We start from the raw sequence: 26,780 nt of genomic DNA, 5'->3' as shown, positions 1-26,780 counted from the left end.
ACAGAGTGCAGCTAGGGCCCTCCCAATGCAATGCCCCACTCCTGCCCTCTTCCTGTCCCTGTCACCACCAGAGCACCTGTTCCAAGCTGGGCAGTGGTGGGCCAGGTAGGTCCATGGCCTCAGTGCCCTCCCCAGGCTCTGCAGCCAATGGGAACAGGGCAGACGTCTCTGTGACCACTAGAGAAAATTCCCCTCCAGAACCTGGGATTGAATCCAGGGGGGACACAAAACAATAATTTTTAAACAAATAATAATTGATTAATAAAAAAAAATCAGACGTATTTAAATCAGATTTTTTAAATTTAAGTTAAATATGCATTTTTAAAAATAAATGCATTTAAAATTAAATTTGAACATTGCAATCTATGTTAAGACCTAAACTATTCATAATCTTAAAATAATTGAAATTAAATACAAAAATACTATTAAGTATTAAATATTTGCTGCCATGTTTTAAAGAAAGTCTGATCACTGAACTAATGGTAGTTATTGGCTATGTACCTGGAAGTAGAGTTTGTTGAAATGCTAAGTCAGGTTTTGATAGCAGAAGCCTCTTTTGCATGTAAAGAGAGATTTTTTTTTTCATTTCAGTTTATTCTACCAGTTCAGTTCAACTACACCTAGTTCAAAGTTAAAACCAAATGGAAGTTGAAAAATCAGGAAAGCTTGTTTTCGTCTTCCAATCTACTAGTAAAAACTAGGTTTTAAAATCTTGAAGGACATGGTGACTAGAAATAATTAATTCAGTTCACTAACTACAGATATCAGAGTAGCAGCCGTGTTAGTCTGTATCCGCAAAAAGAACAGGAGTACTTGTCTCTAAGGTACCACAAGTACTCCTGTTCTTTTTGTAACTACAGATAGTTTTTCCTTTGTTTAAGAAATCAGTTAGTTTTAAATTCCAAATATGTTCTGATAAACTTTTTACAAAACTGTTTTCCTTATGGTTACAGCATATTTAAGATAGTTTTATTTAATAAATACATTTTAAATGCTGTTTTAGGGCATTTTAATTGATTTTGAATTTCCATCCAAATAGAGCTTGACACAAACCACAAAAAAGAATCATCATCTAGTAAATAAGAAATACATCATTTGCCATTTTCTAAAATAACTAAAAATGTGAATAAGAATCTGAATCATTGTATGTTAAGCTATATTATCGCTTAAATAAATGTATGTATCCTTCTGGTTAACAAAAGAAGCATCACGTGTACTGCAAAATTCATAGGTTCATAGATTCCAGAACACTATATTTAGAGCAAATCAACATGTTTTAATGGTTGTAAACCAACCTTTCTTTATGACTAAAACTAAATGTATAAATGCAAAAAATTACTAAAATCTATTATTTAAATCAAAGTTTTCTGCACATTAATTTACATTTTGATTAAAACTGGTGATTTAAATCACTTTGATTTAAATCAATCCACCCTGATTGAATCCAAAATTTCTGACTCTCAACATTCCTCTGTGGTCAGTAAATATCTGTGAAACCTACTGGCAAAGTGTGCGTTTCATTCTTCTCTTGTGGTAGGTCCACATAGATGATGACAACCTACTACTACTATCAGCTAACTCAGGTAGCGGTGGATCTGAAGGTTCCAACCCTGCTGATGAACCATATGAGTGCTGATATGATGCCACATGATGGAATTTCTGTTGTTTCAATTTGCTTTTTTAAAAGCCTAGGAAATTACACGTAAACCTACCTTTTCCTTCCACCATTTAAATTAATGTTAAGGGTGCAAACTCAAGTACTCACAAGTTAGGAAATGCCAGAATTAAGTGTATGCATTATAGTACAGTCTTTTATTACATGATCACATACTAGTTTTCTCATGGGACTCCTTCATTCAGTCCACAGGATAGACAATGTTCTGGGGAAGAGTCAATGTTCTGTACTAAAGCAGGCTGTTATTTGTAGGACCTCAGCCTCATTTATTGCAGAAGTTAGAAAGTGATAGGGAATTGTTGAAAGAAAAAGGATGGTCTCCTACTTAAAAAAAAAATGAATGCCACCCTGGAGAATAGGTTTCTATCCCTGCATCTGCCACGGAGTTCCTACATAATGTCGACAAGGCTCTTAAACTGAACTATTCACAGGTGGCCATTAATTATATGTTCTTCATTTTATGCATGCCCAACATGATACCTTTGGGCTGAGTGCTCACAGCTACACCTCAAGTGAATGGAAGCTGAGCTTTGAACAGATAAAGTGCTAAGAAAAACTGGAATACTCTAAAAAATCAGACACCATTGTCTCAAACTGGGCACCCAAATCTAGTGTAGGCTTAGGCTAAAGCTACACTAGAGTTTACAAGAGTTCAGCTGTACCAATACAGCTGTGCTGCTGTAAACTCTCTAATTTAGACTCTCTAAGCTGATAGGAGAGAGCTCTCCTGTCCGCTTAACTACTTCAGCCTCCGTAAGTGGCAGAAGCTATGTTGGCAAGAGAAGCTCTCCCGAGGACATAGCACTGTCCACACCTATGCTTACATCAGTAACTTATGTCACTCTGAGGGATGATTTATTCACTCCCCTGAGTGACACAAGTTATTCCAACGTAAGCTAGTATATTATAGACCAGAGGTCGGCAACCTTTCAGAAGTAGTGTGCTGAGTCTTCATTTATTCACTCTAATTTAAGGTTTTGTGTGCCAGTAACACATTTTAACCTCTTTAGAAGGTCTCTTTCTAGAATTCTATAGTATATAACTAAACTATTGTTGTATGTAAAGTAAATAAGGTTTCAAAATGTTTAGAAGCTTCATTTAAAATTAAATTAAAATGCAGAGCCTCCCGGACCTAGGCAGTGTGAGTGCCACTGAAAATCACTGGTATAGACAGAGACTAAAACTTTCTGTTCCTCAGCTCTCCATCTCTATAATGGGGATAATATAACCCCTTCCTTTCACAGGGGAGTTGTGCGTATAAATCTATGAAACACTCAGATACTATATTGATGAGCATGACAGAGAAGCCCCATGAGGAAATGAACAATTCTGTCTCCACAACAGGTTTTGAACAATGTGCAGTAAATAAGATATGGGATCTCATGTTGCAAAATGAGGGTAACATAAAATATTGATTACCTGCTCATTGAGTAAGTACTCTCCATTCTGTGCACTGAATAAGGCAAGGTTCAATGGAAAATACAGATTTTGATTATGTTAAAGATGTATCATAATGCATACACTCAATAGGGCCCAATTTAACATGCACATGCAACTTTCACTGTAGCATTTCCTAACTTTTGAGTGCTTGACTTTGCAACCATAACTTTTAACATGTTTTTTTGTTTAATATGCATAAACATTTCTGTAAGGACTTTCTGTCTGTTTTACATCTGTTTGAACTTGTTGCATTAATTCAAGCTTTCTTGACTTTTGAATATATTGCCAATGCCTCCTTTGTGGAAAGTTTGCCACAACCCTTTAGGGGTTAGAAAAAGTGATTAAGAAACAGACAAAAAGACGTCAAATGATACAGTTAAGATGATTGACTTTAAAATGCAAAATAAAGGCAACTGAGAGAGAGATTACTGAAGCTAATCATTTTAGGCTTGCCTTTGAAAAATGCACCTTCATTTACAATTGAAAACAAATGCTATTTCTGTTATTTAAGTATTCATGTTGGTAGAGTTAGCTTACTGACTATAGATGACATTATAACATAAATGCTACCTTCAGAATTTGTTCTTAACTAATATCTTGCTGTTTGCAATATATATATTTAGCTCCACGGAGGAAATAATATGACTCCCTTTAGTATTCCAAGTATAAATTTACTCAGCAGATTCATTTTATTAAAATGCAAACAATGGGATATGGAACATTTGGCAAATGAAAAATCTAAGAGGGGAATACACAGTTTTATTTATTGTTAATGTTTGGAGTAGCTTATTGAAACACACTTTGCAGTAACTGTCACAGAATATTAGCTCTGAAGTTTTCAGCACACCTTGAATATTACCCATAGGTTAATCTAGGTTTTCACTGGTATGGTTAAAAGGCTCAGAGTGTTCAAATATACCTTAAGAAACATTATTATCCCAGACGTGACTATACACATTCAAAAAAATGCACTCAGTGGGGCTAAGATTCAACCCAGCATAGTTTCAAATTAATTATTCCTCTTCACTCCCTTTATATAAACAGAATTGACCTGTTAATTAAAAGAAAATCTATCAGCACAGAATGAATTCTCTCTTATAAACAAGCAAGATGAACTTGACCTTGTTTGAACTTGTTTTGATGTGGCCCAGATGGTAGGCTACATGCTTGAATAACAGGCTAAAGCAGAGGAAAAACTCATATAGTAAGATCTAGATTTATAGCCTTTTGCAAATGCCTACCTTGTATTGTCCTTTCAGCATCTGTTCTGCCCCCGCTGCGGTCAGCTTCTATCTCTGGGGTCAGAGAGTCTAGAAGCACAGAAAGGTAAGACTGACACATATTTCATTTGATTCCTATAGCCTTTTTTACAGCCTGTTGCTCCAATGCTGAATTACAATACAATCAACCTTTGTCACTTCTTTTTTTTAATGTTGAACAATGACTGGAGTCCAGGACAATTTTTTTTAGACTGGGAAGATTAAGGAGGAATAGATTTTTAAGCAAGGAGAAAAACAAAGAATTGACTTCTCAAGCTAATAATGTAAAATTGTTCTAGTTTGGGCATTCCCTCCAGTGAAGTAATATTTGCTCACACATACTGTACAAAAAAAGCATCACAACAACTAGAGAAGCAATTAAATGGAGGAAGGCAAAAGGGAGTTTTGGCCTACTGCACCACAAAAATAACTGCGAGAAATATAACAATTTATTTCAGCACATGAATTGAGGGTTAATTACAGAGAAGCAAAAAGCTGAATTCTTACCATTTAGGGCCCTGAGACTGTCTGTTGAAGTTGCCTGTTTCAATGTTTGTTCTGCTTGTTCCCGCCGCTTAGTCTCAAATTCAAGCGCCTCCTGCAATTTCCTCTTTGCCTTCTTTTCTTTCTTTAACCTTTTCTGAATTATTGCTGGGAAGGAAAAATCAGTGCATTCGCATTTGGTTCTGAGATTTTGGTTAACACAATTACTACTTATTATGGGTTTCTAAAAATAATATAGCTGGGTCACTATCATCTGTCTTCTCCCTTACCACTAATGCCACACCCCTAATTACTAGGAAGAAAGAGGGTGTATAATACACTGACCCTAAATTCTGCAGAAAAGCACCCTGATCTTTGTTGCATGTCAGCACTGGATCCTGCAGTGAAGTGAAAATTAGTTAACTGTTTGAAATGTATGGAAAAACATTAACAAAATAAAGGTACTATGAAATTAAACTTTAAGATCCCAATCCTGGGAGCCCTCCGCACCCAGATATCCCTTCAGCTGGAGATCTGCATGTGATGGGCTTAGAGAATTAGGGCTTAAAAGTACCACACAATCAACACTTTTACATAGAATTCAATAAAAATCCTCATTTTCTAAATGTTTCTAATCAGCTCACAGTCACAGAGTTTAAAACCAGTGTGCCACAGAAGATAAAGGAGCCTGATTCCAGAACTGAGGTCCCTGGTGTAGCAGTGTAAGGTGCAATGAGTGCTGTTTACAAGTCCAAGCTACAACAAACCTCTGAAGAAGTTGTGAACAGTTCTGCAACACAATATCTTGTGCAGCGTCAACTACACGGAACAATTTTTAGTATATACCACTAATAAATGAGAATAGATTTTATCATCTTATGATATACAAAATCTGAGCGAAATACATCTTGAGTATTTCATGGTTTTAATATTTTCATTATAAATAGTTTGCAAGTGCCTTTAATAAATGAGAAGCAAACATCATGGCTGACACACTGTAGATATGACCATAGCAGACAGAGATAGAATTAGCAAAGTCTTATTGTGTAGTTTCTCATAAAAGAGATATTATCCTAGTTTTACTACCTGATCAAACACTACACCCAGAGGAGTCACTAACTGGACAACATACAAATTAGAAGGAAAGGGTACAGAAAACAAGACAAAGAAAACTGCATCACTGTAGCAGCGCAGTTAACTGATGTTCCCTGAGACACCTGCAATATTTAGATCAGTGGGAATAAAGTAAATATAGATTTCTGTCACATTAACTCAATCAACAATAAGTAGACATTGGAGGAGGCTGCCTAACACTGAAGATCAGAAAAAATAGGATTCATATAAAGAGATATGAGCTGTACACGACAGGGAACATATATTTATATTCCATAGCTTTTACTTGTATTATACTAGAGAAATTGTCTTGTGGACCTTCTCCCCTCCCACTAATGATTCCACTAATGTCTGTGCAACTTCTTTTTAGAAAGGACAATTGCTTACATGGAAAACTAATACCAGAAAAGTCTACAGGTGTTTTTAAATGTCTCTAATGCAAGAAATGTGTTCTTAAAATGATCTCCCTTGTTCTTCTCTCCTCTCCATTCTGTTCCTCTTACAGCAGAATGTAAGGCCACTCCTTCTCTTACATTATTAATTCTTAATTATTATTATTATTATTATTATCTGTATTATTATAGTGCCTAGGAGCCCCCATCATGGAACAGGACTCCATTGTGCTAGACAGAGCAAAAAGATAGATTGCAAGCTCTTGGGAACAGAAACTAAGTATAAGACAAGAGACAACAGATGGATACAGAGAAATGGGGCCCTCTCCTCATTTTTTTTTGGCTTTACTGTGTACCACCATTAAGTACCAAATCCCATACATCATACAGAAATAGAATTTAAGGCCAGAATGGACCACCAGATCCTCTAGTCTGACCTCCTGCCTATCACAGGCCACTAATATCTCCCAGCACCCACACATTAAACCCAACAACTGAAATTAGGCAAAATATTGCAGCCCACAGGAGACTAAACTATTATGTGTCGCAGGGAGTGAAAAGGAGGGACCAACATTCACCAGTGCCTGAAGCTTCTGCAATAGCAGGGAAATGCTTAAGTGAGATATATCCAGATAATCGTGGCAAGTGACTCACACCCACACAGTGCAGAAGAAGGCAAAAAACTCCCAAGGTCACTGTCAATCTGACCTGGGGGGAAATTCCTTCCTGACCCCATATAAGTTAGATCCAGACCATACAAGCAAGAACCAGCCAACCAAGTACCTGAGAGGGAGAATGATCAATACCCTAGCTGTCCATATCCAATGTCTCATCTTCAACTGTAGCCATCTCTAATGCTTCAAAGGAAGGAAACCAAAAATACCCCCCAGAATACACTCTGAGGTAAAAATCCCTTCCATTCCCCTCTAGGTGACTGTTTGAAGCCCTGAAGCATGAGCTTTAGAAACATAAGATATAAACAGGAAGTGAGACCCTACCATCAAAAGCAACTCCATCCTACAAGTGCACTTATAAAACTGTTACATTCTATCTTAAAGCTAGTTATGTTGTTTGCCTCCACAACTTCTGTTGGAGGCTGTTCTAGAACCTCACCCTTCTGATGGTGAGAAACCTTCTTGTAAATTCCAACCTGAATTTTTTCATGACCAGCTTATACCCATTGGTTCTTGTACCAACACCATCCTTCAACTTAAGTAGTTTTTCACTCTCAGTGTTGTTTACTCCCTGATGTATTTCAAGAGAAAAATCACATCCCCTCAGCTTTAGGTCCTGCTTCTTATACCAGGTGGAATAATGTCATTAGAGTGGTACAAAGTAAAAGAGTATGCAGTGCACAATGCTGACAATACAAATCATTTTTTTCTGTATCTGGCACAAAATCGGGGACTATCATGTAGTTTTCCTCAATATCTAACTTAGAGGAATCACTTAACCCCTCGGCTGTGCGTGAGTTTGCCTATCTGTAAAACAGGTATATTATCCGTCTTGCAGAGGTGTCATGAGTCACAGAACTGGCTAGCGTTTGTAAAAAATATTTGAGAACCACTAAAAGAAAGTGATCTATATAGCATTAGTTGTATAATTTTATTGAATTAATATGCTACTCAGTAGTTATAGTGAAGACTCTATGCACACTCATAATTATTATTAATAGTTATTGCCTTCAATTATTTATTCTCCTTCTGTTTAAAAGGGAAATTCATGGTGTTATAGTTGCACCCTCTAGTGGAGAGAGGGATGAAATAAGATTACAGTGATATTAATGGGATTCAGTTTAGCTCAAGGTATAAATCTACTGACTTTGAATCCAAGTGTCTTCCGTTCAAGCTGCTGCACAGAGATTTCTTATTTTAGCACTGCAAGTGACAGAGGAGGAGAAACAGCTGGGGGTACTGGTCCATAATAGGATGACTAGGTTCTGCCAATGTGATACAGCCATGAAGGCTAATGCAATCCTAGGATGCATCAGATGAGGCATTTCCAGCAGAGACAGGGAAGTATTCTTACCATTAACAAGTCACTGGTGAGACCTCATCTGGAACACTGTGTGAATTTTTGGTTTCCCATGTTTAAGAAAGATTAATTCAAATTGGAACAGGTGTAGAGAAGGGCTACTAGGATGATCAGAGGAATGGAGAACCTGCCTTATGAGAGGAGACTTCAGGAGCTTGCCTCACTTAGCCTGATCAAATGAAAGCTGAGGGGAGACATGATTGCTTTCTACAAACACATCAGAGGGATAAACACCAGGGAGGGAGAGGAGTTATTTAAGTTAAGGGTCAATGTTGACACAAGAACAAATGAATATAAACTGGTCATCAATAGTTTAAACTTGAAATTAGACAAAGGTTTCCCAACCATCAGAAGACCAAAGTTCTGGAACAGCTTTCCAAAGGGAGCAATGGGATAAAAAACCTAAGTGACTTCAAGACTGAACTTGGTAAGTTTATGGAAGGGATGGGATAATGAGACTGCCTACAATGGCATACAGCCTATCCACGACTGCTATTAGCAAATATCACCAATCACTGGAGATGGGGGAGGACTCTGAGTTACTACATAAAATTATTTCCCAGGTATCTGGTGGATAGGTTTTGCCTACATGCTTGGAGTCTAACTGATTGTCATATTTGAGATCAGCAAGGAATTTTCCTCCAGGTCAGGTTGGCAGAGACCCTGGAGATTTTTTGCCTTCCTCTGCAACCTGGGGCATGAGACACTTGTTGGTTTGAACTATAGTAAAGGATGGATTCTCTGTAACTGGAAGTCTTTAAATCAAGATTTGAGGACTTCAGTAACTCAGCCAGCAGTTATGGGCCTATGACAGGAGGCGCTGGATGAGCTACTGTAGCCTGCAATGTGCAGGAGGTCAGAATAGATTATCATGATGGTCCCTTCTTGCTCTAAAGTCTAGGGTTATGTCTGTATTACCATAAAACACCCATGTCCGTCCATTACATCTGACTGCGAGTCAAAGGGCCTGGGATGTGGAGCTAAAAACTGCAGTTTTCCCAGAGCCAGGAGCTAGAGCCCTGGTTCTGGGAGCATTAATTTGAATTAACTGGGTGCCCCACCTGGTAATGAACATAGTTTCTCAAAGCTCAATTTTATATCAAGCAACAAATCTATTCATTATCACTCTCGTGCTTTTAGTAATTACATGAATGTTTTTAAAACTTAATTATATGTAGAAACAAAAGGGATTCAAGGAAAGAGCTGAAAACTGGGAGGCTCTTGAATTCAAAGCCCAGGCAAGTCACATACCTTCCTCTATAAAATGACGTAAAAAGAAGGGTTTCCTCAAAACAAGATATTGTATTAGAATTAAACTTTCTTGGATAAACAAATTATAAAGACGTTATGTCTGCTTATAAAAAAAAGTCTGAGTGTTTGTAAAATACCTCTGTTCTTCTGTTCCACAGCTAGCTGTTTTTCAAGAGTTTCCCTCAGTTCTCGTTCCCTGAACAACTCCATCTTCAGCTCTGTCTTTTCCAGCTGGACTTGTTTCTCTTGAGCTCTGGCATTGTCTATGGCAACCTTTAATAGGCCCTGTTCAAAGATGAAGTTGAACATTGCAAAGTTTGGGAATATGAAACAATGGACATAATAAATTAACTTCTGCTGTATTTTCTTGATTAGATATAAGAGATTTTAAATATAAAATAATCCTGCTGCCAGGTCACAGTTATGTCGGTGCACGTAACAGCCTAATAAGCCTTTCTGTTTTCACTGAAACACAGTCAAACAGGTGGACAAGCTATATGTAAAAACACATGGGGCCAAATTTTCAAAGGCACTCAACACATCTTGTGTGTGTACAACTCTTGATAAAAGTTACAGAGCTAGATTTATTCTACCTCTAGATTAAAATGCAACGGTGTCACCTCCCACCACAGTGAGGGTTTGGGGTTCCCTTTGGGCTTTCTTCCAGAAAGTGGCTTCTTTAATTTCTGCAATGACCTCCATATAAGCCTATCTGATTGGAGCTCTAGTAGGGATGTAATAAAGCAGCACATCACCCAGACACCCTGCTCATTACTGTTATTATTAATTAATTAATAATTATATGTATTTAAATAGCCCCAGAGGTCCCAGCCGAGATCAGGTCCTGACTGTACTAGGCATTCTACAGACATATAGTGAGAGAGAGTACCTGTCCCAAAGAGCCAGCTCCCTGGTCAGGCAAAGGACAAACTGCAAGCTTGTTCCACTAGCTTTCCCATTGTCAGAGTCTATTAAGACCTCTTTCAAATCCCTCTTTTAGACCCATTTTAACAGTCCATCTCATTTTCTTCTTAATGATCCTCATACCCACTCTTACCTAAACTGTTGTCTCATATCTTGTCTAATTCAGGACCTACTCCCTCATGGTATTATCAACTCAACTCCCACTGAAATCTGCAAGAGTTGAGAAAGCTCAGCACTTAACGGGAGGTCCTCCAATTGTAAAGTTCTCATGGTAGAGAACATGATGCACTTTATAGGCATGTATGTTATGTTATTTGTGCACACAAATTTGTTTATGGAGACCACATTTTGAAAATCCCTATCAGCCCAAAGATAACAAAATTGCATAAAAATATGTTTAAAAAGTTGTAATAGTCCTCTTGAAAAGAAGTGAAAACTGTTCAAAAATAATCTACAAGATAATTATGATTCAACTGTTAATTTTGGAAGCTACCAAACAAAACTCTATCGGACTAAATATAAAACTACATAGACATGTTCAAAATTAAGTACAGTTTAAAATAAAACAAAACAAACAAACACAAATAAATAAATAAATAAAAATATAATAATAAGCCCCTTCCAGAGTCTTATTTTTAATTTTTAACATATATCTGAAATTCTTTCCCAATATTTTAAAACAAGAATTCATTTTCCCTTCAGTCAACCAAAACAATTTTCACATGAAAGATACTTCTGAACCAACAAGAAATTCAAATGAGGCAGTAAACAAGAGATTTAGTGGTTTTTTTAAATCAATGTTCTCCTCTTACTTCAGCAAACAGTTGAAATCTAGAATATTCTCAGCTCCTTCCATTTATCTCTGCCCAGAACACCTAAATCACTCATAACCCCAAAGCAGGTGAAATTATACAAACAGTTTCCCCTTGATGCAAAAGAAATAGCCAAAGAATTTCTAAAGTGCAGACAACCCTCTCCCTCACAGTGACAATTTATCTTGTTTAACAATAAAACCTAGCAGCTAAGGCAACTGCCATCTTTACTCAATTGAGCAACATTCATGTACATGTTTCTTCTTCATCAGGAACAAACAATTAGTATCAAATGAAAGAGATCATTACATCAAGTGCCCTTTTAGATCACCCCAATTAAAACTTTAGTTTAGCTGTATTTTAATTCTAAGAAACCAAATTCTAATTTTCTGCTCTGATTGCTCTTGTTGACTTATCTTTGAAAGATGTACTGTCAGTGCAAAGCCTAGAGATTATTTAGCAAGATGCCAATGTTGGCACCACTTAATGTGTTGATTGGTTGTATTATCAGTAGCAGTTTAAAATAAATTACTATTACACTATCATTGTCCTTGGCTGACAAAACACAATATTTTCGTGTTCTTTAAATATGAAACAATTATTATGAATAAACATGGAGAATAATGCTAAATTGTAATCCTGATGTGTGTAATTTTATATTAAGAACCTGTGCAAAATCTGAAGCTTCTAAGAGCATATTACATTTCCACTGAATTTCTGCATCACACCTCTCCCAAACTCTTTTTGTTTTCTTGGTTTTTTTACACTTGCTGCTAATGTATCTAATGGCAACACATTACTTATTGCTGCTGATTATGTCTGAAAAATATTACCTTTTTTTTTTGAGCCAAGACCCACGAGGGACTACTTATAAGCTATACAAAATTAAGTTCCATTTTTAGAAGTTAAATTAGTGCACATCAGTAGGCGTCCAACGTAACAAAAATCTGCACTGGAGCCAAACTGATGCATATGCAAAAGTGCTGTTGCTGCCAATGACAGTTTTAACGCAAAAATACTGGAAACATTCAATATCTGCCTTTATTCAATGCAGCAGGGGGCTGGGAAAGGCAACTAATCAGCACAATATCTAAAAATCATCAAAACACCTTGGAGCCAACAATTGTAATAGTAATTTCAGAGTTGTCTGAAATCCTGCAAATTCTCCCAATGGTTCATTTGCAAAAGTCTACACAAAATAAAATATCTCCACCTTGGATTTGCTATGGGTAATCCTCGAGTCTGACAATATATCAATTTGCTGTCAATTATAATGTGAAATACAGTACAACGCAAGACATGAATTAAAAGAAAATATTTTTCGTTAGGGAAGGCCAGTTATTATGGAGGTTGGATAATGATAATTGTAGCGAACAAGCTCAGGTTCCATATTTGTTTTTAATACAATATGGATGCAGTGAGGATAAACTGGAGCAAGACTTCTAACAGAGTATAATGATTCCCCTTTAGGCCACTGTTAATACATTTTCTAACTTTAATGTAAAAATACTAAGTGTTCACAAAAAATTGCTTTTTCTCCCTGGTGATTTATAAGCCACTATTTGGTTTAATTTTTTAAAAAAATATTTCCCAGTGATAAATTCTCCAAGAAAAATGCTCCAACAAAAATTATTAGTTTAGGTTTCTTTCCTTTTCTAACTAATCTGATCCTATCGGACAATTGAGTACATCATCTTGCAAGGACAGGCTACAGTTCCCATCATATATATTGATCACAGTCTTAAGCCACAAGGCCAAAATCACCCATTATTGTTTTTCAGAAAGCACTAATACTGTGTTATCAATTCCAAAGCTGGTATAAACAAAAATTATATTATTCTTAAAAATAACATCCTTTTAGTGGAAACTGAAAGGCATGCAGAAGTTCTTTGTATCTATACTCAGATCTGCTGCTTTTTATGTAACATATCTTTCTTAGGATTAAATATGAAACAATTACACAAGAACACAAGACAACCCACTAAATGATAGAAAATATAAAGTCAGAGCGTATACTCCATTCTTAACTTGTGGCATTGAGAATAGAGGTGTGTGAGCACCTGAGGTTTTATACTGACACGTCATTGCAGCAGAGGCTGGGTGAAGACAGTGAACAATTTATTCAAAGAACTTTGCTCCTTTCTTAGTCTGCAAATTATCCGTGAGCAGACCTTGATTTTTACATGTTTGTTCATTATTAAATATTATCCGGTGAATGATTTACAAAATATATATCTGCCTTTGGATTGCTTGCTAACTATTCAACATGACTAATGCTTTGGGTATTGACTATTTGTAATTCACTATTTGCTCTTTTGATTAGTAACCTAAGACACATGACATTGTTTCTGTGCTCTTTCAATAGATGATCCCCAAAGGAGCTTCCTTTGAATAACTCCAGCATGAATACATTGGCAAATGCACATTCGCCCAAGTATATGTGACTTTCCTTTTCCATTAATATTCTTGGGAAGAAAATTTCACTCTTTTGAATTTTGCACAAAGCAAATAAAAAGGGCTGCAAAAACTGCTGAAGCAAAGCTGTGGCTTTCGTTTGATGTAATGTTTGCAAATATTTTTCTGCAGTATTCACTCATATTTATTTGCAGTGAGAAAACTTCCAGGTTTCTAGCTAGTCTTTTATTTTGTTTTCATAACTGAGTTTAATCTTCTTGTAGATTATTTGAATTGTATCAAGAGACTATTTAAAAGCCATTTTGCTTATTTTTAAAATGGATTCTTAAGAAGAGTGCTACTGTATGCTACGGTTACAATCAAAAGACTAAATATGGGGTGCAGAATCAGACCCTAAAGCTCAAAATAATATTACTATTACTGAAGATTATTACAATATGGTAATACAGCATTGCTGCGCAGCCACATCACTTAATTTAACTTTCAAAACATAGTTTCTAGTACTTTTGGTTGTGACGGTATCTGTTTGAATGTGAACTGATGAACAGCTGTCTTCCTATTTCTATACACCAGGAGAAAAACATTAGCTATGACAGAGGAGTGAACTTCCCTATTCATTTCAATGGGATGGTTACTCTGTCACCCAATTAGAAATTTAAACATCAGCATTAATTTTACTGAGTATAATATCAGCAGAAGCATCAGGTTCCTATGCTTTAGCTGGTGTATTTGATTCATTTGAAAAGATGTACATCAGAGGAGTGAGGTTACACATTTAAAGATCAAAATAATGTAATGGTCTATGTAATACTTCTGGATAAATCCTCACCCCTTCGACTGGCCCCTTTGCATGGCTTCTGAAGGAAAGCTGCCCACAGTAGGCATCTGAGGATTCCCTGGTGGAGGAGATATGGTGGAGGGGTAGGGGTATGTCTGTGATCCCTGAATGTGTAACAATAAAAGATTCATTGAGGCAGAGCTAGGATAGAACCAGGGTGCCTCTGAATTATGATTCCAGGATTAAGGGAGTACAGAAGTGAGTTAAATCATATTATCCCACCCCATCCTCGATCCTGCAACAAATGTTGCTTAGCTACACCCAATGATTTTTCTGATGTATTCATTTATTGTTGTTGGTCCTTAACATTGGAATTGGAGAGGAAGGACAAGAGGAAAGATCATCTGGGATGGTTGAGGGATCCCTCTAAGAATAGACATATGGAAACCAAAATGAAAAAGTATCAGAGGGGTAGTCGTGTTAGTCTGTATCCACAAAAACAATGAGGAGTCCAGTGGCACTTTAAGGACTAACAGATTTATTTGGGCATACACTTTCGTGGGTAAAAAAACAAGCTTATGCCCATATAAATCTGTTAGTCTTTAAGGTGCCACCGGACTCCTTGTTAAAATGAAAAAGTAAGATCTTTGAGTTATAGGGTGAAGATATACGTATATGACATATATGATGGCCTGGTATCAACATTTTCATTTGCATGAGTTTGAGATGGCTGCATTACTCACAAGCGTTGAAGCAATAAGAAGGTTATGCAGAAGGGATTATGTCTTCCTATATCTTTGTACAGTGCTTAGAGCAATGGAGCATGTTATTGTTTATTTTATTATTGTTATAGCTATTTATTGTTTGCATTACAGCAGTACCTCTACAGAACTGAACCCTTTTGTTCTAGGTGCTGCACAAACTTGCAAGTAATTTATAAGAAGACAATACTAAGAAAAATGTAAGGTTTTTGTTAATTATTCCACAATGATGCAAATAATTAAACATTTTATTTATGTTTCTGTAAGTATTTTGCTAGAACTAAAAACAAAAAACAAGATTAAAAATAAAGCTGCAGATTTAGAAAATCAGGAAAAAACAAGTCGGCAAACTTCAGTGGCTGCTTTGATGAGTAGGCCTGCCTTGCATTAATTTAAAATTATGGGCCAGTAGAGCTGCACTGATTTACATCAACTCAGGGTCTGGCCTGTTTCTTTAAGTGTAATATAGAAGACCTGGATTCAGTTCCCTAGCCTCTAAACCCTTGTCTACAATACAATAATCACTGGGCTAGGAAATTATTTTTAAATATGTTTTCAGCTAGCATATTTTCCATCACCATGGACACAGTGTAGCCAAGGATTAAACCTGGAGAAAATGAGAGGGTGCCTCTGCCAGTGGGGTGAGTGAGAGAACTGATCAAATCCAAAAGAAGTCATGTCCAGCCTTCTTAGGATAATAGGCTGTTTGCTATAATGTGGGGATTGGAGGTAAAAAGTAGGGTCCCAGGACTGAAAAAGACACGAACAAAAGTCTGGATTCTTTGCATTGTGGGTTTTTGTACCAGTCTACCATGGGTAACAACAACAAGTGAAATAATCTGAATTCTGCATTTTCTGAAAAACAAATCTGAATGTAGTCTCAGAAAATTAATCCCTGGTCATATATCATACAGTAGTACAACACACTCATATTCGATCACAAGATTAGCTAAATTGTTGATACTAAATGTTTTACTCATTAGTTTGCTGTCTAAAGACATCAAGCACACACATTTATAAAAAAATAAGTTACTAAGAACATCAGTGCTCAACTTGAATATTTAGCCTCTGTATTTATTTGCTCCTATTTCTACTTACTGTGTGTCTTAGTGTGAAACAAACAAAGTGCATTCTTTTCATTCTTTGCAACTTTGTTAGAGATATTTACCTTGTATTATAGAAATATATTTTTTCTGCTTTTAAAGCGTAGGTGGCTCCAAAGTAAAAAATACCATGTTTCACATAACTGCATACTCAAATCATTCATGTGCAAATAATAACACTTAGCTCTTATATAATAACACTTTTTATTCGTAGAACTCCAGGCTCTTCTCAAAGAAGGGTAAGTATCATCATTCCCAATTTACAGATTGGAAAACTGAGGCACAATAGTGAAATGAGTTGCCTAAGGTCATACGACAGATCAGTGGTAGTCCCAGAAGTAGAATCCAGATTTCCTGACTCCTAGACCTGGACCCAGTCTTCTGGACTATGCTGCTGCTTAAAAGCATTTTAACTAACATTTTCTCCTCAGTACAACATCTGTGGATTACAGAGAAAGAAGTCATCCTCCCTCACACACCATGGACTGGCAATGGAGCTGCTCCATAGACACTATTCCAGTGTAAAGATAGAAGTAGTTTCTGCTATGCATATGCAGGGGAAAGGACTGGAGGAGACGCATAGTAGTGTATACTCTGGCAGAGATACTGCCTGGCTTTTACCCTTTTGTATTTCTACTGACCAACTGTGTGTTGATGCACAATGAGAGGGCTGGCCATAAACAGGATTTCCTGCCTCTTGGGCCTTCCCATGAATGTTGGCAGGATTAGCCCCTTTTTGTCAAAGACCTCTTCTTTCACTTTTTCATGTCTAGCCATGTCTGTGTGTATATTTATCAGATATATACCTGCATTACAGATGCAAGGTTTAGCTGAAGATCTCAACTCCCTTGGAGTGTTTAGATATAGAGTTTTAGTCTGATCACCTGCCACTCCCCTAGGTGTTTACTAGTATGTAGAAACTTACTACTGAGATGACATAATAAATGAATAGATTTCCTACATTTCAAAAGGCAAGCCAAAGCCTGAAGTCCCGTTAACTTCAGTGAGACTAGTTACAGAAGTAGCATTGCTATAGACTTTGGTGATTAAAATACAGTTAAGATCCTCTGTATTTGCAGTGGATGGTGCATTAGTAAAAGAAAGGTGATGAAAGGTTATATGTGGAGGCCTGTGGCTGCACATATAAAGTACAGCTAGAATGAGCATGATAAGGCTGTACTTTCCTGCACTGCCATTTTGCTGCTGCATGTGATGCATAGCCATGTGGCTGCAAAAATTCCATCTGTTGACCACATGATCACTACATATGTGGGCAATAAAAAAACAAAAAAAAACACCCTTCTCTCATCTCAAACACTCCTTGGCTCAATGCTATATGTTAGTGTAAATCTTGAATAATGTTAGAATCAGACTACACTGTACACACAATAGGCATCCTGACTACTGCATAGGAAGTCTGCAGAAAATTTGGTAATGTCCTTTGAAGTCTATTCTTTGAAGATAATATATTAATGGAAATGAGCTTATTTGTTTTTTAAAAAAAGATTTTTGTGAATATTTTTTATATCAGACATATTTTAAATAGCTTAACGTGTCATTTCTATCTTGACACTCCAGAAGTTTAAAGTAAATATTTATTAAAGAAGTTTTTGTCTATTTCGTAAATGAGATAAACTTAAACAGTAAAATACGTCTTATTAGCCTGTAAAAAGCCCAGTATTTAAGATGAATAACTTTAAAAATACCAATGTTGCTTTCATCTAAGTCTGTACTGTGGTTTCATATACAATCTGTATTTTCATGTACTGTATCTGACAGTTTCTAAGATCATTTGACTGCTGTGGTTCCTTTAAAACCTAAATTACTACAAAGTTTCAGTAAATTAGTTGATTCAAATAATCTTATGAACTGATTACTCTAAAATGGCTGTATTAATTTAGACAACTCTGTCTCCATCACCATAAGCTGATCTATAGAAAGGCCTACCTGGATGTTAGTCAGGAGAGTCTCTATGGAGGACAATCCATCAGGGAATAGAAAAGGAGATGGAAAACCCGGCGGTAGTGGTTGCCCATGCCCAGTTAGGGAAAGTTTGTCAAGGCTGTCTCTTGCGGTTGGTGTGGAGAGCGGGGTCTCATCTGTATGTGATTGAAACAAAAATATAGAACAAGTTACGCTTGTCTGTTTTTATTAGACCTCAGTAATGGCTTCCCTAGTGGTTTCCAGAACATTTATTGCAAATTGGTTCCTGCTATCAGGAGAAAATGCTTTGTGCTGAATTTTCTTTAATGAAAAAGCTGTGGAGATACAACAAGATAACATTAATGAGTAACTTTATAAGCCTTTTAAATGCAGTCTCTAATGAGACTGACTTTACAGTGCCATAGAATCTTTTTAAAACAAATATTATCTCACATATACTTATGATAATATATTCAGGCTGACTTTATAGGCACCTTCCAAATTACCTCATTTTAGTTTGTGTTCTATTTGGATTGACAATAGAATATTTTCAAGCATGACGTATATTTTGTATATGAGTAGCATTTGAATACAGGCAGCCTACCCATACAGTTAACTCTTCTTACTCATGACAGATTCATACGTGACTTTAAAGATCCTGCAAAACAGGGCAAAACTACAATCCTTCATGCATTTTTAACAAGGAAAGTACAACTGATTCCTGCAATTCAAACTTACTCTAAACAATAACTGAAATTAACAGCATGGTTAACAATCATTTTTTTAAACATGGACATACTTTAACAATTAGTGCTGGACTCCTCAATAGAATCTTTGTAATAATGAGAACTGATTATTTGTGACATCACAATGGGAAAAAACTAGAAGACTTTTAGGGCTAACATTTTTCTGATAATTTGTGAGCCGATAAAACAGGAAGAGACGCAAAAACAATATTTAACAGTCACTTAAATAGTCAAATATTCTTTCACAATTTGAAATTTTTATATTCTACTGTTGATATGTTACAGATATTGGGCCAATTTTATTACACCAAGCATTTATCTTGTCCCTCTAGGAGAAAAAAATCTGTCCTTATAAATTATACTTACTAAGGGCTTGATTATACCCTATTGAAAATCCACATACAAATTAACCTAAACATATTGATGAATTTCTATACCAGTGGTGATCAACCTGTGGCCCACTTCTCACAGCTCCCATTGGCTGGGAAGAGTGGACTTTGGCCACTGGGAGCAGTGGGCGACCATGCCTGCAGACTGTCAGTGTTAACATTATCTTGCGGCCTGCCAATGGATTACCCTGAGGTTCCATGTGTGGCCCATGGGCAGCAGGTTGCGCACCAGTGCTCTATACTATATAAAGGCAAATGAACTTACTCCTGATACTGACCTTTTGCAGATCTTTGCATAATAATCTGACTGTGGAAAGTTTTATCAGATCTGCCCTTCTTCATATAAAGATAAATATACGTGCATTTTTCCTTGTGTTGTACTTAATTTTAGTTTCAAGACAGCACAGTAATTTTTTCACCACTCAACATATACTAGCATATGCATTGCATAAAGTTCTGGTACTCATTATGTCTATAATGTTTTGGTGAAGAAGTGGGGACTTTTCTTATGTACACATAATGAAGAACTAAAATAAAGTCCCCACTTCTTCACCAAAACATTATAGACATAATGAGTACCAGAACTTTATGAAGAACTAAACAGTAATATTACAATAGAAAAGTTGTACTGGCCTTGGGGCAAACCAACACAGAAAGTAAGAATTTGTTCCTTGGTTTCCCCCTTGCTCCAAAAGAAAATAATCTGTATCAGCCGTTATCAGGTGCAGATTTCTTTCTACCTCCATACCAGTTCAAATGTGCCAGCCAGTACTCTGAGGCGGTAGACACAAGTTTTTACCCTTGCATGCCCCTGCATACTCCCTCCTGCCTACCCATGCAGAGTAGGGATTAGTGGTCATATGGAGATTGCTCTCCTTGCTGTGCATGACTCGTAATGGAAGCAACCTACACAAGGGTGTAAGAGGGTGCCTTATGCTGTGCAAACTCAGGGAGCAAATGATATCTTCCCTTTACGGCATCATGCTACAGCCTGCACAATGTGACTGTGTATGACATATTGGTGATGTCCAAAAGGAAAGCTTTCAACAGTTGAGATTCACACAGGATTGCAATTGATTAATATTTCTACGTGTTTTCCAACCACATCACAGACAGGTATGAAAAGCTGGCTGCAGATTTTTGAATTGTTACCCATATAACTCCTATAGAACTGAAGTAGGCTCTGTAGCAGGAGCTCTGTGGATGTATGCTTCCCCTCCCGTGCCTTCTTTCTTATCCCTCCACCACCCCATGAATCTTCCCCTCTACTTGGTGGGAACTGCATTGAGGGGTTGGCCCTAAATCTGGACAATTTCTATTGCACACCACCTTTACTATATTATAGAAATAGTCACCTACTTTATTAGAAAAAGTAAACTAGATATTGAAACTGAATACAATGCTGTAAGAATTTATGGAGCAGTGACCACACACAGGTCAGTTTTTCTCCACAGATTCTTTCCAGTTATGAACAATTATTACAGCATATTTGTTCCAAATTCCTGTCTGAATAGATAATTCAATTTGTTAATGTAAAAAAAAATTGTCTATACAATATATTGATAAAGGCTAATCAAAGTCTCATACAAGCACAAGTTTTCAGACCCACTTATTTCTTACTTGTATTGCTGAAGAAATTCTTTTTCAGTTGCAAACTTGGGTGTTGCCCAATCAATATTACACTGCAAAAATAATTTACAAAACTCTTGGCATTTGTTTAATCCTAATTTAAAATATGCATTATTTATATACAATTTTCTTATTTTTTAATCAGTTCACTCTGTTTTAAGGGTAAAATCTTGCTCACAGGAGCAGTCCCACCGAGGTCACTGGGACTACCTGCATTATATGCCAAGCAAGATTTGCCCCTAAACATTCGTGCTCCTCCCCAAAACTGTGCAGCACAATAAATAAAATAACTTCTTTTAAAAAAAGGATACAATGTAGTATGTTTCTACCCATTTCAGGAAGGTGGGCCTGTATAGACTCTTAATTAATAGTTTTGATTCCAGAAATGTACAAACATATTAAAACAATATGCACAAATGATCCACTGAAAGTCTTAGGCCCTGATCCTGTTGAAATATATGGTGTTTCGTACAAATGCAGACTACCCTGCCTCTACGCAGGCTTCATTGGAGGATCCATATCCAGGGTCACAGATTGTAACTTCTCTGTAATGTTATTACATTGCTAACCAAAACACAATGAACAATAGTTTTTATATATTTTAAAGCTCTCTGTAATTTGTATGGTCATAGCAAGATGAGTTTTGCAAAGGTTTTCTTAGAATTGTTAGGCAGTTTCCCAATATTCAAAATAGTCGAAAAGATTTACAACTACATGAAATGTATTAGTTCTCAGTAATGTCCAATCACCAACTTTCTAATAAATAACAATATCAGTTTTACTTTGAAAGGTAGGACTAGAGAGCTGAACTCACTATGAACTTATTTTATTGAAGCTTTAACTGAGGGGGAAAAAACAGACTAATGTGACTTTGTTTTCTTGATGTCCCATGTGAAATAAACTTTCAGTGTGAGTATGTTTGAAATAGAGCAAATGTACATACTATACACAGGAAGCATGGATATTTGTGGATGTGAGATAAGCGATGATTGAGAGAATCTTGAAAAAAATGTGTTTTTAAGCAAAACCACATTGTAAACATTAGCCAATTAAAACATAACTGCATCTCTTAGTAGCAAAATAATATGACCCCTGCTATTAAAGTATTTAAAAAATCTTTTAGTCCTGAAGGCCCTCTCATCACAATGCAATGATGTAACCTTGTTTCTCAAAAATCATTAATCCACCATCTTAAAGTGAACATATACTCTTCTGCTGACAGCTATGTGATGGAAAATAAGGAACCGATCCTGCAAACAGACGCAAAGGACTATAAGCGCCCTCAATCCACCATTTGGGGAATGTCCCCAACACAACAATGCCTTTGCAAGAGCCATACATCTGCTTTCCTGGTCTGCACCCACCAGAGAAGTTCTGGGGTAAGCCAGGCATTGTGTCAGGGGCAGAAGGAAAAGTGATGCAAGATTCTGTGTTGCTTCAGTGCCTCTTTAGGGTCCATGGCCAAAGCAGGGCAAGTTAGAGCAGCCCTCAGGTTTGTGCTGAGAATTGAACCAGTATAAATCAACACATGAATAGAGATAGCACAAGCTGCTTCTGCCTGTGGGCCTGTACAAGGAATCTGGCCACTGGTCTGTAAGTTACACCACTGTAGGCTCATTTCATTCACTCACTTACTATGCGTAACTAACATCACCTGTTTTTAAAATATCTGTACACACACACTTTTAAGAGACATTTTTCTTGTTTAATCACTTTTTCGATATTTTGAAAATTCACGTGGTTTTGTTCAAATCAGTTTTTAATCTGACAACAGTTGGTTTTGGCCACATATAACAATCAGCATTTTGTACTGCATTTGGTTTACTGCCATTCTGCTTTATTTTCTCTCACCAATTAGCACAGAAACATTCATGCAGGAAGCTATGATATTTATTCAAATAATAACAGATGAATAGCGGCAGCTACTTTCTTGTTTGTATCCTTAAATGCAAGCATGGCAACTTCAGCATTGTCACCAAATTAGACAACATTGAAATGGTCAGACTTTGCGAGCGAGAGATATAATCAGCTACATAAAATACCATACTGGACATTGCATTTCCGTAATCACTTTTAATACTTTTCTGTTTCACAATGCAATATTTAAAACTTAACCGTTCTTAGGACTGCTTTATATGGCTCAGCTTAATTGCTGAAGCAGGGCTCATTCTTTCAAAATAGAAATTTGCTTTTTATGTTTTTGCATAATAATGTATCCTGTTTTATTTAGTACAGTTTTATTTAGTATGGTTTTCTGTGTACATGTTAAGAGTTTAGGAACCTTTTTCACTACAGATGGATACAAGCTGCAAACTTTGGTTCAGGATCCACATCTGAACTTTCCAAACATTAGACATGCTCAGATCTAGAGATTTAATTTCAGCCCTTCTCTTCAAATTGTGGGCAATCTTTTTTAACTAATTAGGTTGTATGTACTGATCCAACCGATCCACCAAAATGTTGTCTACCCAAGACAAAAACATTTCTGACCATGACACTTTCCTCAGAAGGCGATCTCTGATTGTCTGCTCTCCAAAACCTTGTCTCTAGCAGGATCATAGACAGTAAACATCAGCACTTCACTCAGGCGACCATGGGAACAGGGTAAAGCAATATAGGAGGATAGGAATGGTGGTGTTACCTCTGGCTGAACATTGCGCCTTCTGTCAGTTTTGATCTACTGATCTGCCCCTATATCCAAACATCATAAATGAATTTACATTCTGGTCTCACTATCTCAGCTAGGCACAACTGACCAGAAGCGCCAAATATTCTGAAATGAACAGGAGGCTACATGAAAACTCACAAATGTGACATCTCCTAGAAAAATGGGAAGATGAGCAATTATACAACTGATGCATTGACTCAATGTTTTTTGTTACTGTAACTTTTCTAAAAGGATGGCCTACTTTTACTATTAGTTGCTTCTTTATGAATGCGGAAGTTACATCTTGAGGGGAACATGCTGCCCACAAAACTCTATTTATTGGCCTGCCATGCTTGCTTGAGGGCTTATTGAATTGGAACTCACCAGGGATGGAATGCAAATACAAATAGAAAAGAAGACATTGAAAGAACCACAGACGCCATGGATATATTTTCTAGATGGGCATATTGCATATTGTGACTTGATCTCCTCTGCTTTATATCTTGTGCTGTCCTCTGCACTTGCACAAAGTATGTACTAGGTGCTCTAGCAAATCAGAATTCTTCACTAATTTACACCAAGGACAGCATTTTGCATATACTTTGCACATGTATAAATAACTACAAAAGGAGAAAAGAAGTTGATAATTAGCCCTATCATAGGCAGACTGGTGGCACTGCCTACTAAGGTTGCCCAACACTTCCCATTTTAAAGATCCTGTTTTCAGTTGATTAGAACCTTGTCATACTTTAACAGTACAGGCTGAAATTTTCCATTCCAGATATGTACCATGGTATGACTGTTTTGGAAAATTTCAGCCAAAATGGACCAACCATTTCCAATAATGAGACTAGGGGAAGATATATTATTTTATCCATTTTAAAATATCCTGGAAATCTTTTTTTTTTTTCACTCCTAGATTCATAGATTCCAAGGCCTGAAAGGGCCATTAGGATCATCGAGTCTGATCTCTTGTATAGCACAGACCACGGAACTTCTCGAAAATAATTCCTAGATCAGATCTTTTAGAAAATCATTCAATCTTGATTTAAAATTTCCCAGTGAGGGAGATTCCATCATGACCACAATGTTCTCACCTTTTGGAGCAGGGATCTGAAATTTGGCAGAGGGGTGGCCTTTGTATCAGGATTGTGGCTTTTTCTGTTTCTGTAAAAATGAGCCAAAATATGGCCAGGTTATAAGCCTCTGAAAAATTACACTTAGCACAGGCTTAGTAGAAACTGTGAGTTGTCAACAAAAATCTCCAACGTTTTTGTGCTCACTGAGCATGCTTGAGTCTCTCACAGTTTCTAGTACAGACCAGACTAAACATGTATCTTCATCACAGAGCAACTGAGCATGCTCCAGCCTAGGGCTATGTGGGCAAAACCAGATTTTCTCATAAATGCTGCTCCCAGCTGCTGTGGGCTGGAGTGAGTCTGTACACTGAGAGGCAGGAGCCTGCCTTTCAGGTGCTCTCAGTGACCACCTCCCCACCCCCTGCTGGCACCTAGACAGCATGGAGAAGGAAGCTGTCTGATTTGTAGGCAGAGGGGATAAAAGCCAGAGTAGGAGAGGGAAAGGAGTTGGTTGAGACAAGGAGTCTGGTGACACTGGGATTGGAATGTGTGTGTGGGGAAAAAAACTGGGATTGGCTGGGCAAGGAGACTGGGACTGGGAGCTGTGAGGGAAGGGAGGCTGAGACTGATTGGACAAGGAGACAGACTCTGAGACAGTGAGTGAAAAGGGTGGGTAGGAGATAGCTGACTGCAGGGGAACACTTTGATAGAATGAAGAACTGGGGGAGACTACAACTGGCTGGACAAGGAGATGGGGACTACAGACCAGTTTGTGTGGGAAGGATGAGGGTAAAGCAGGGGACAGATATGACAGGGATCTGAGGCCCAGAGGGAGTATTGGGACTGGCTAGATAGATACTGAGACAAGGACCTGGGAGGTGGTAGGGCTATGGGAGACTGAGATAGGATGAGAAGCCCAGGAAGGGAGATTGGGAAGTGACAGATTGGACAAGAAACCAAGAGGGGAACTGGAATAGCTGGATGAGGAGACTGGAAACAAGGTGTTGGGATGGAAGTAGGGAATGGGAACAGGCTGGGAAGTAGACTGGGAGTGTGGTGAGAAATATGAGGAGTGAAGACTGAGGCCAGGTCTACACTGCGACTTTAAATCGGTTTAATGGCCGATATACCGATTTAACGCTGTATCCGTTCACACGACGTCGTCATTAATATCGAGTTAAACGGCTCCTTAAATCGATGCTAAACTCCTCCCAAACGAGGGGTGAGCCTAAATTCGATAGTGGGATACTCGGATTGGGTTCATGTGGGACGGAAATTCGACGTTATTGGCCTCCGGGGCGGCATCCAAGTGCCGCACTGACCGCTCTGGACAGCAATCTGAACTCGGATGCCAGCGGCAGGTAAACAGGAAAGCCCCGCGAACTTTGAATTACATTTCCTGCTTGCCAGGGTGGAGCTCTGATCAGCACGGTGGCGATCGCAGTTTGGAAATGCGAAAAAGCCCCAGCATTAGACTGTACGGGAGATACTAGGTCTTGTCGCTGTCATGGGGAGACAAATCTGTTGTATTCCAGCTCCGTTACAGAACACGAATGCCAAGCGTTTTGAATAAAAACTCCAGAGATTCACAGCGCTGTTGACAAGCGTAACGGGAAGCCAGAGACATCAAATGGCCGCTCATGAAGGGGAGTGAGGGGGTACTGAGGACTCCAGCTATCCCCAGTCCACAGCAGGTCTCTTGGTGTTTGCATTCTGCTGAGCTCCCCATTGTCTGTAAGTTCACACAGCGTCTGGCTGTGGTTCATGGGGAACAGCTCCGTTTATGCCCCCACCACTCACGGGAACAAAAAGGGAAAGATTTGCTGTGCTATGCGCGTTTTGCTCAATGCACTCGCGAAAAGGGCACACAAGAGTTGTCTGGTTTGCCTTCACAAAGGGAGGGTGAGGCTGTAGCCCAGCCACCCGG

General features: G+C 37.7%; 1 protein-coding gene across 3 annotated transcripts in view; it reads right to left on the bottom strand.

The window, feature by feature from the left end:
• Positions 1–26,780, bottom strand: part of DACH1 (dachshund family transcription factor 1) — a 457,196-nt gene that overhangs the window by 43,431 nt on the left and 386,985 nt on the right. For all 3 annotated transcript variants that reach the window (XM_075061553.1, XM_032794125.2, XM_032794126.2), the window contains 4 exons: positions 18,388–18,539; positions 9,785–9,932; positions 4,882–5,025; positions 4,357–4,425 (listed from right to left, as the gene is read on the bottom strand). In XM_075061553.1, coding sequence (XP_074917654.1) covers positions 4,357–4,425; positions 4,882–5,025; positions 9,785–9,932; positions 18,388–18,539 — 513 coding nt within the window. The remainder of the gene's footprint in view (positions 1–4,356; positions 4,426–4,881; positions 5,026–9,784; positions 9,933–18,387; positions 18,540–26,780) is intronic.

Source organism: Chelonoidis abingdonii, chromosome 1, assembly GCF_003597395.2.
Source record: "Chelonoidis abingdonii isolate Lonesome George chromosome 1, CheloAbing_2.0, whole genome shotgun sequence".
Lineage (NCBI taxonomy): Eukaryota > Metazoa > Chordata > Testudines > Testudinidae > Chelonoidis > Chelonoidis abingdonii.
The sequence above is the reverse complement of the archived record's forward strand: the minus strand, read 5'-3'. Positions and strand labels throughout refer to the sequence as shown.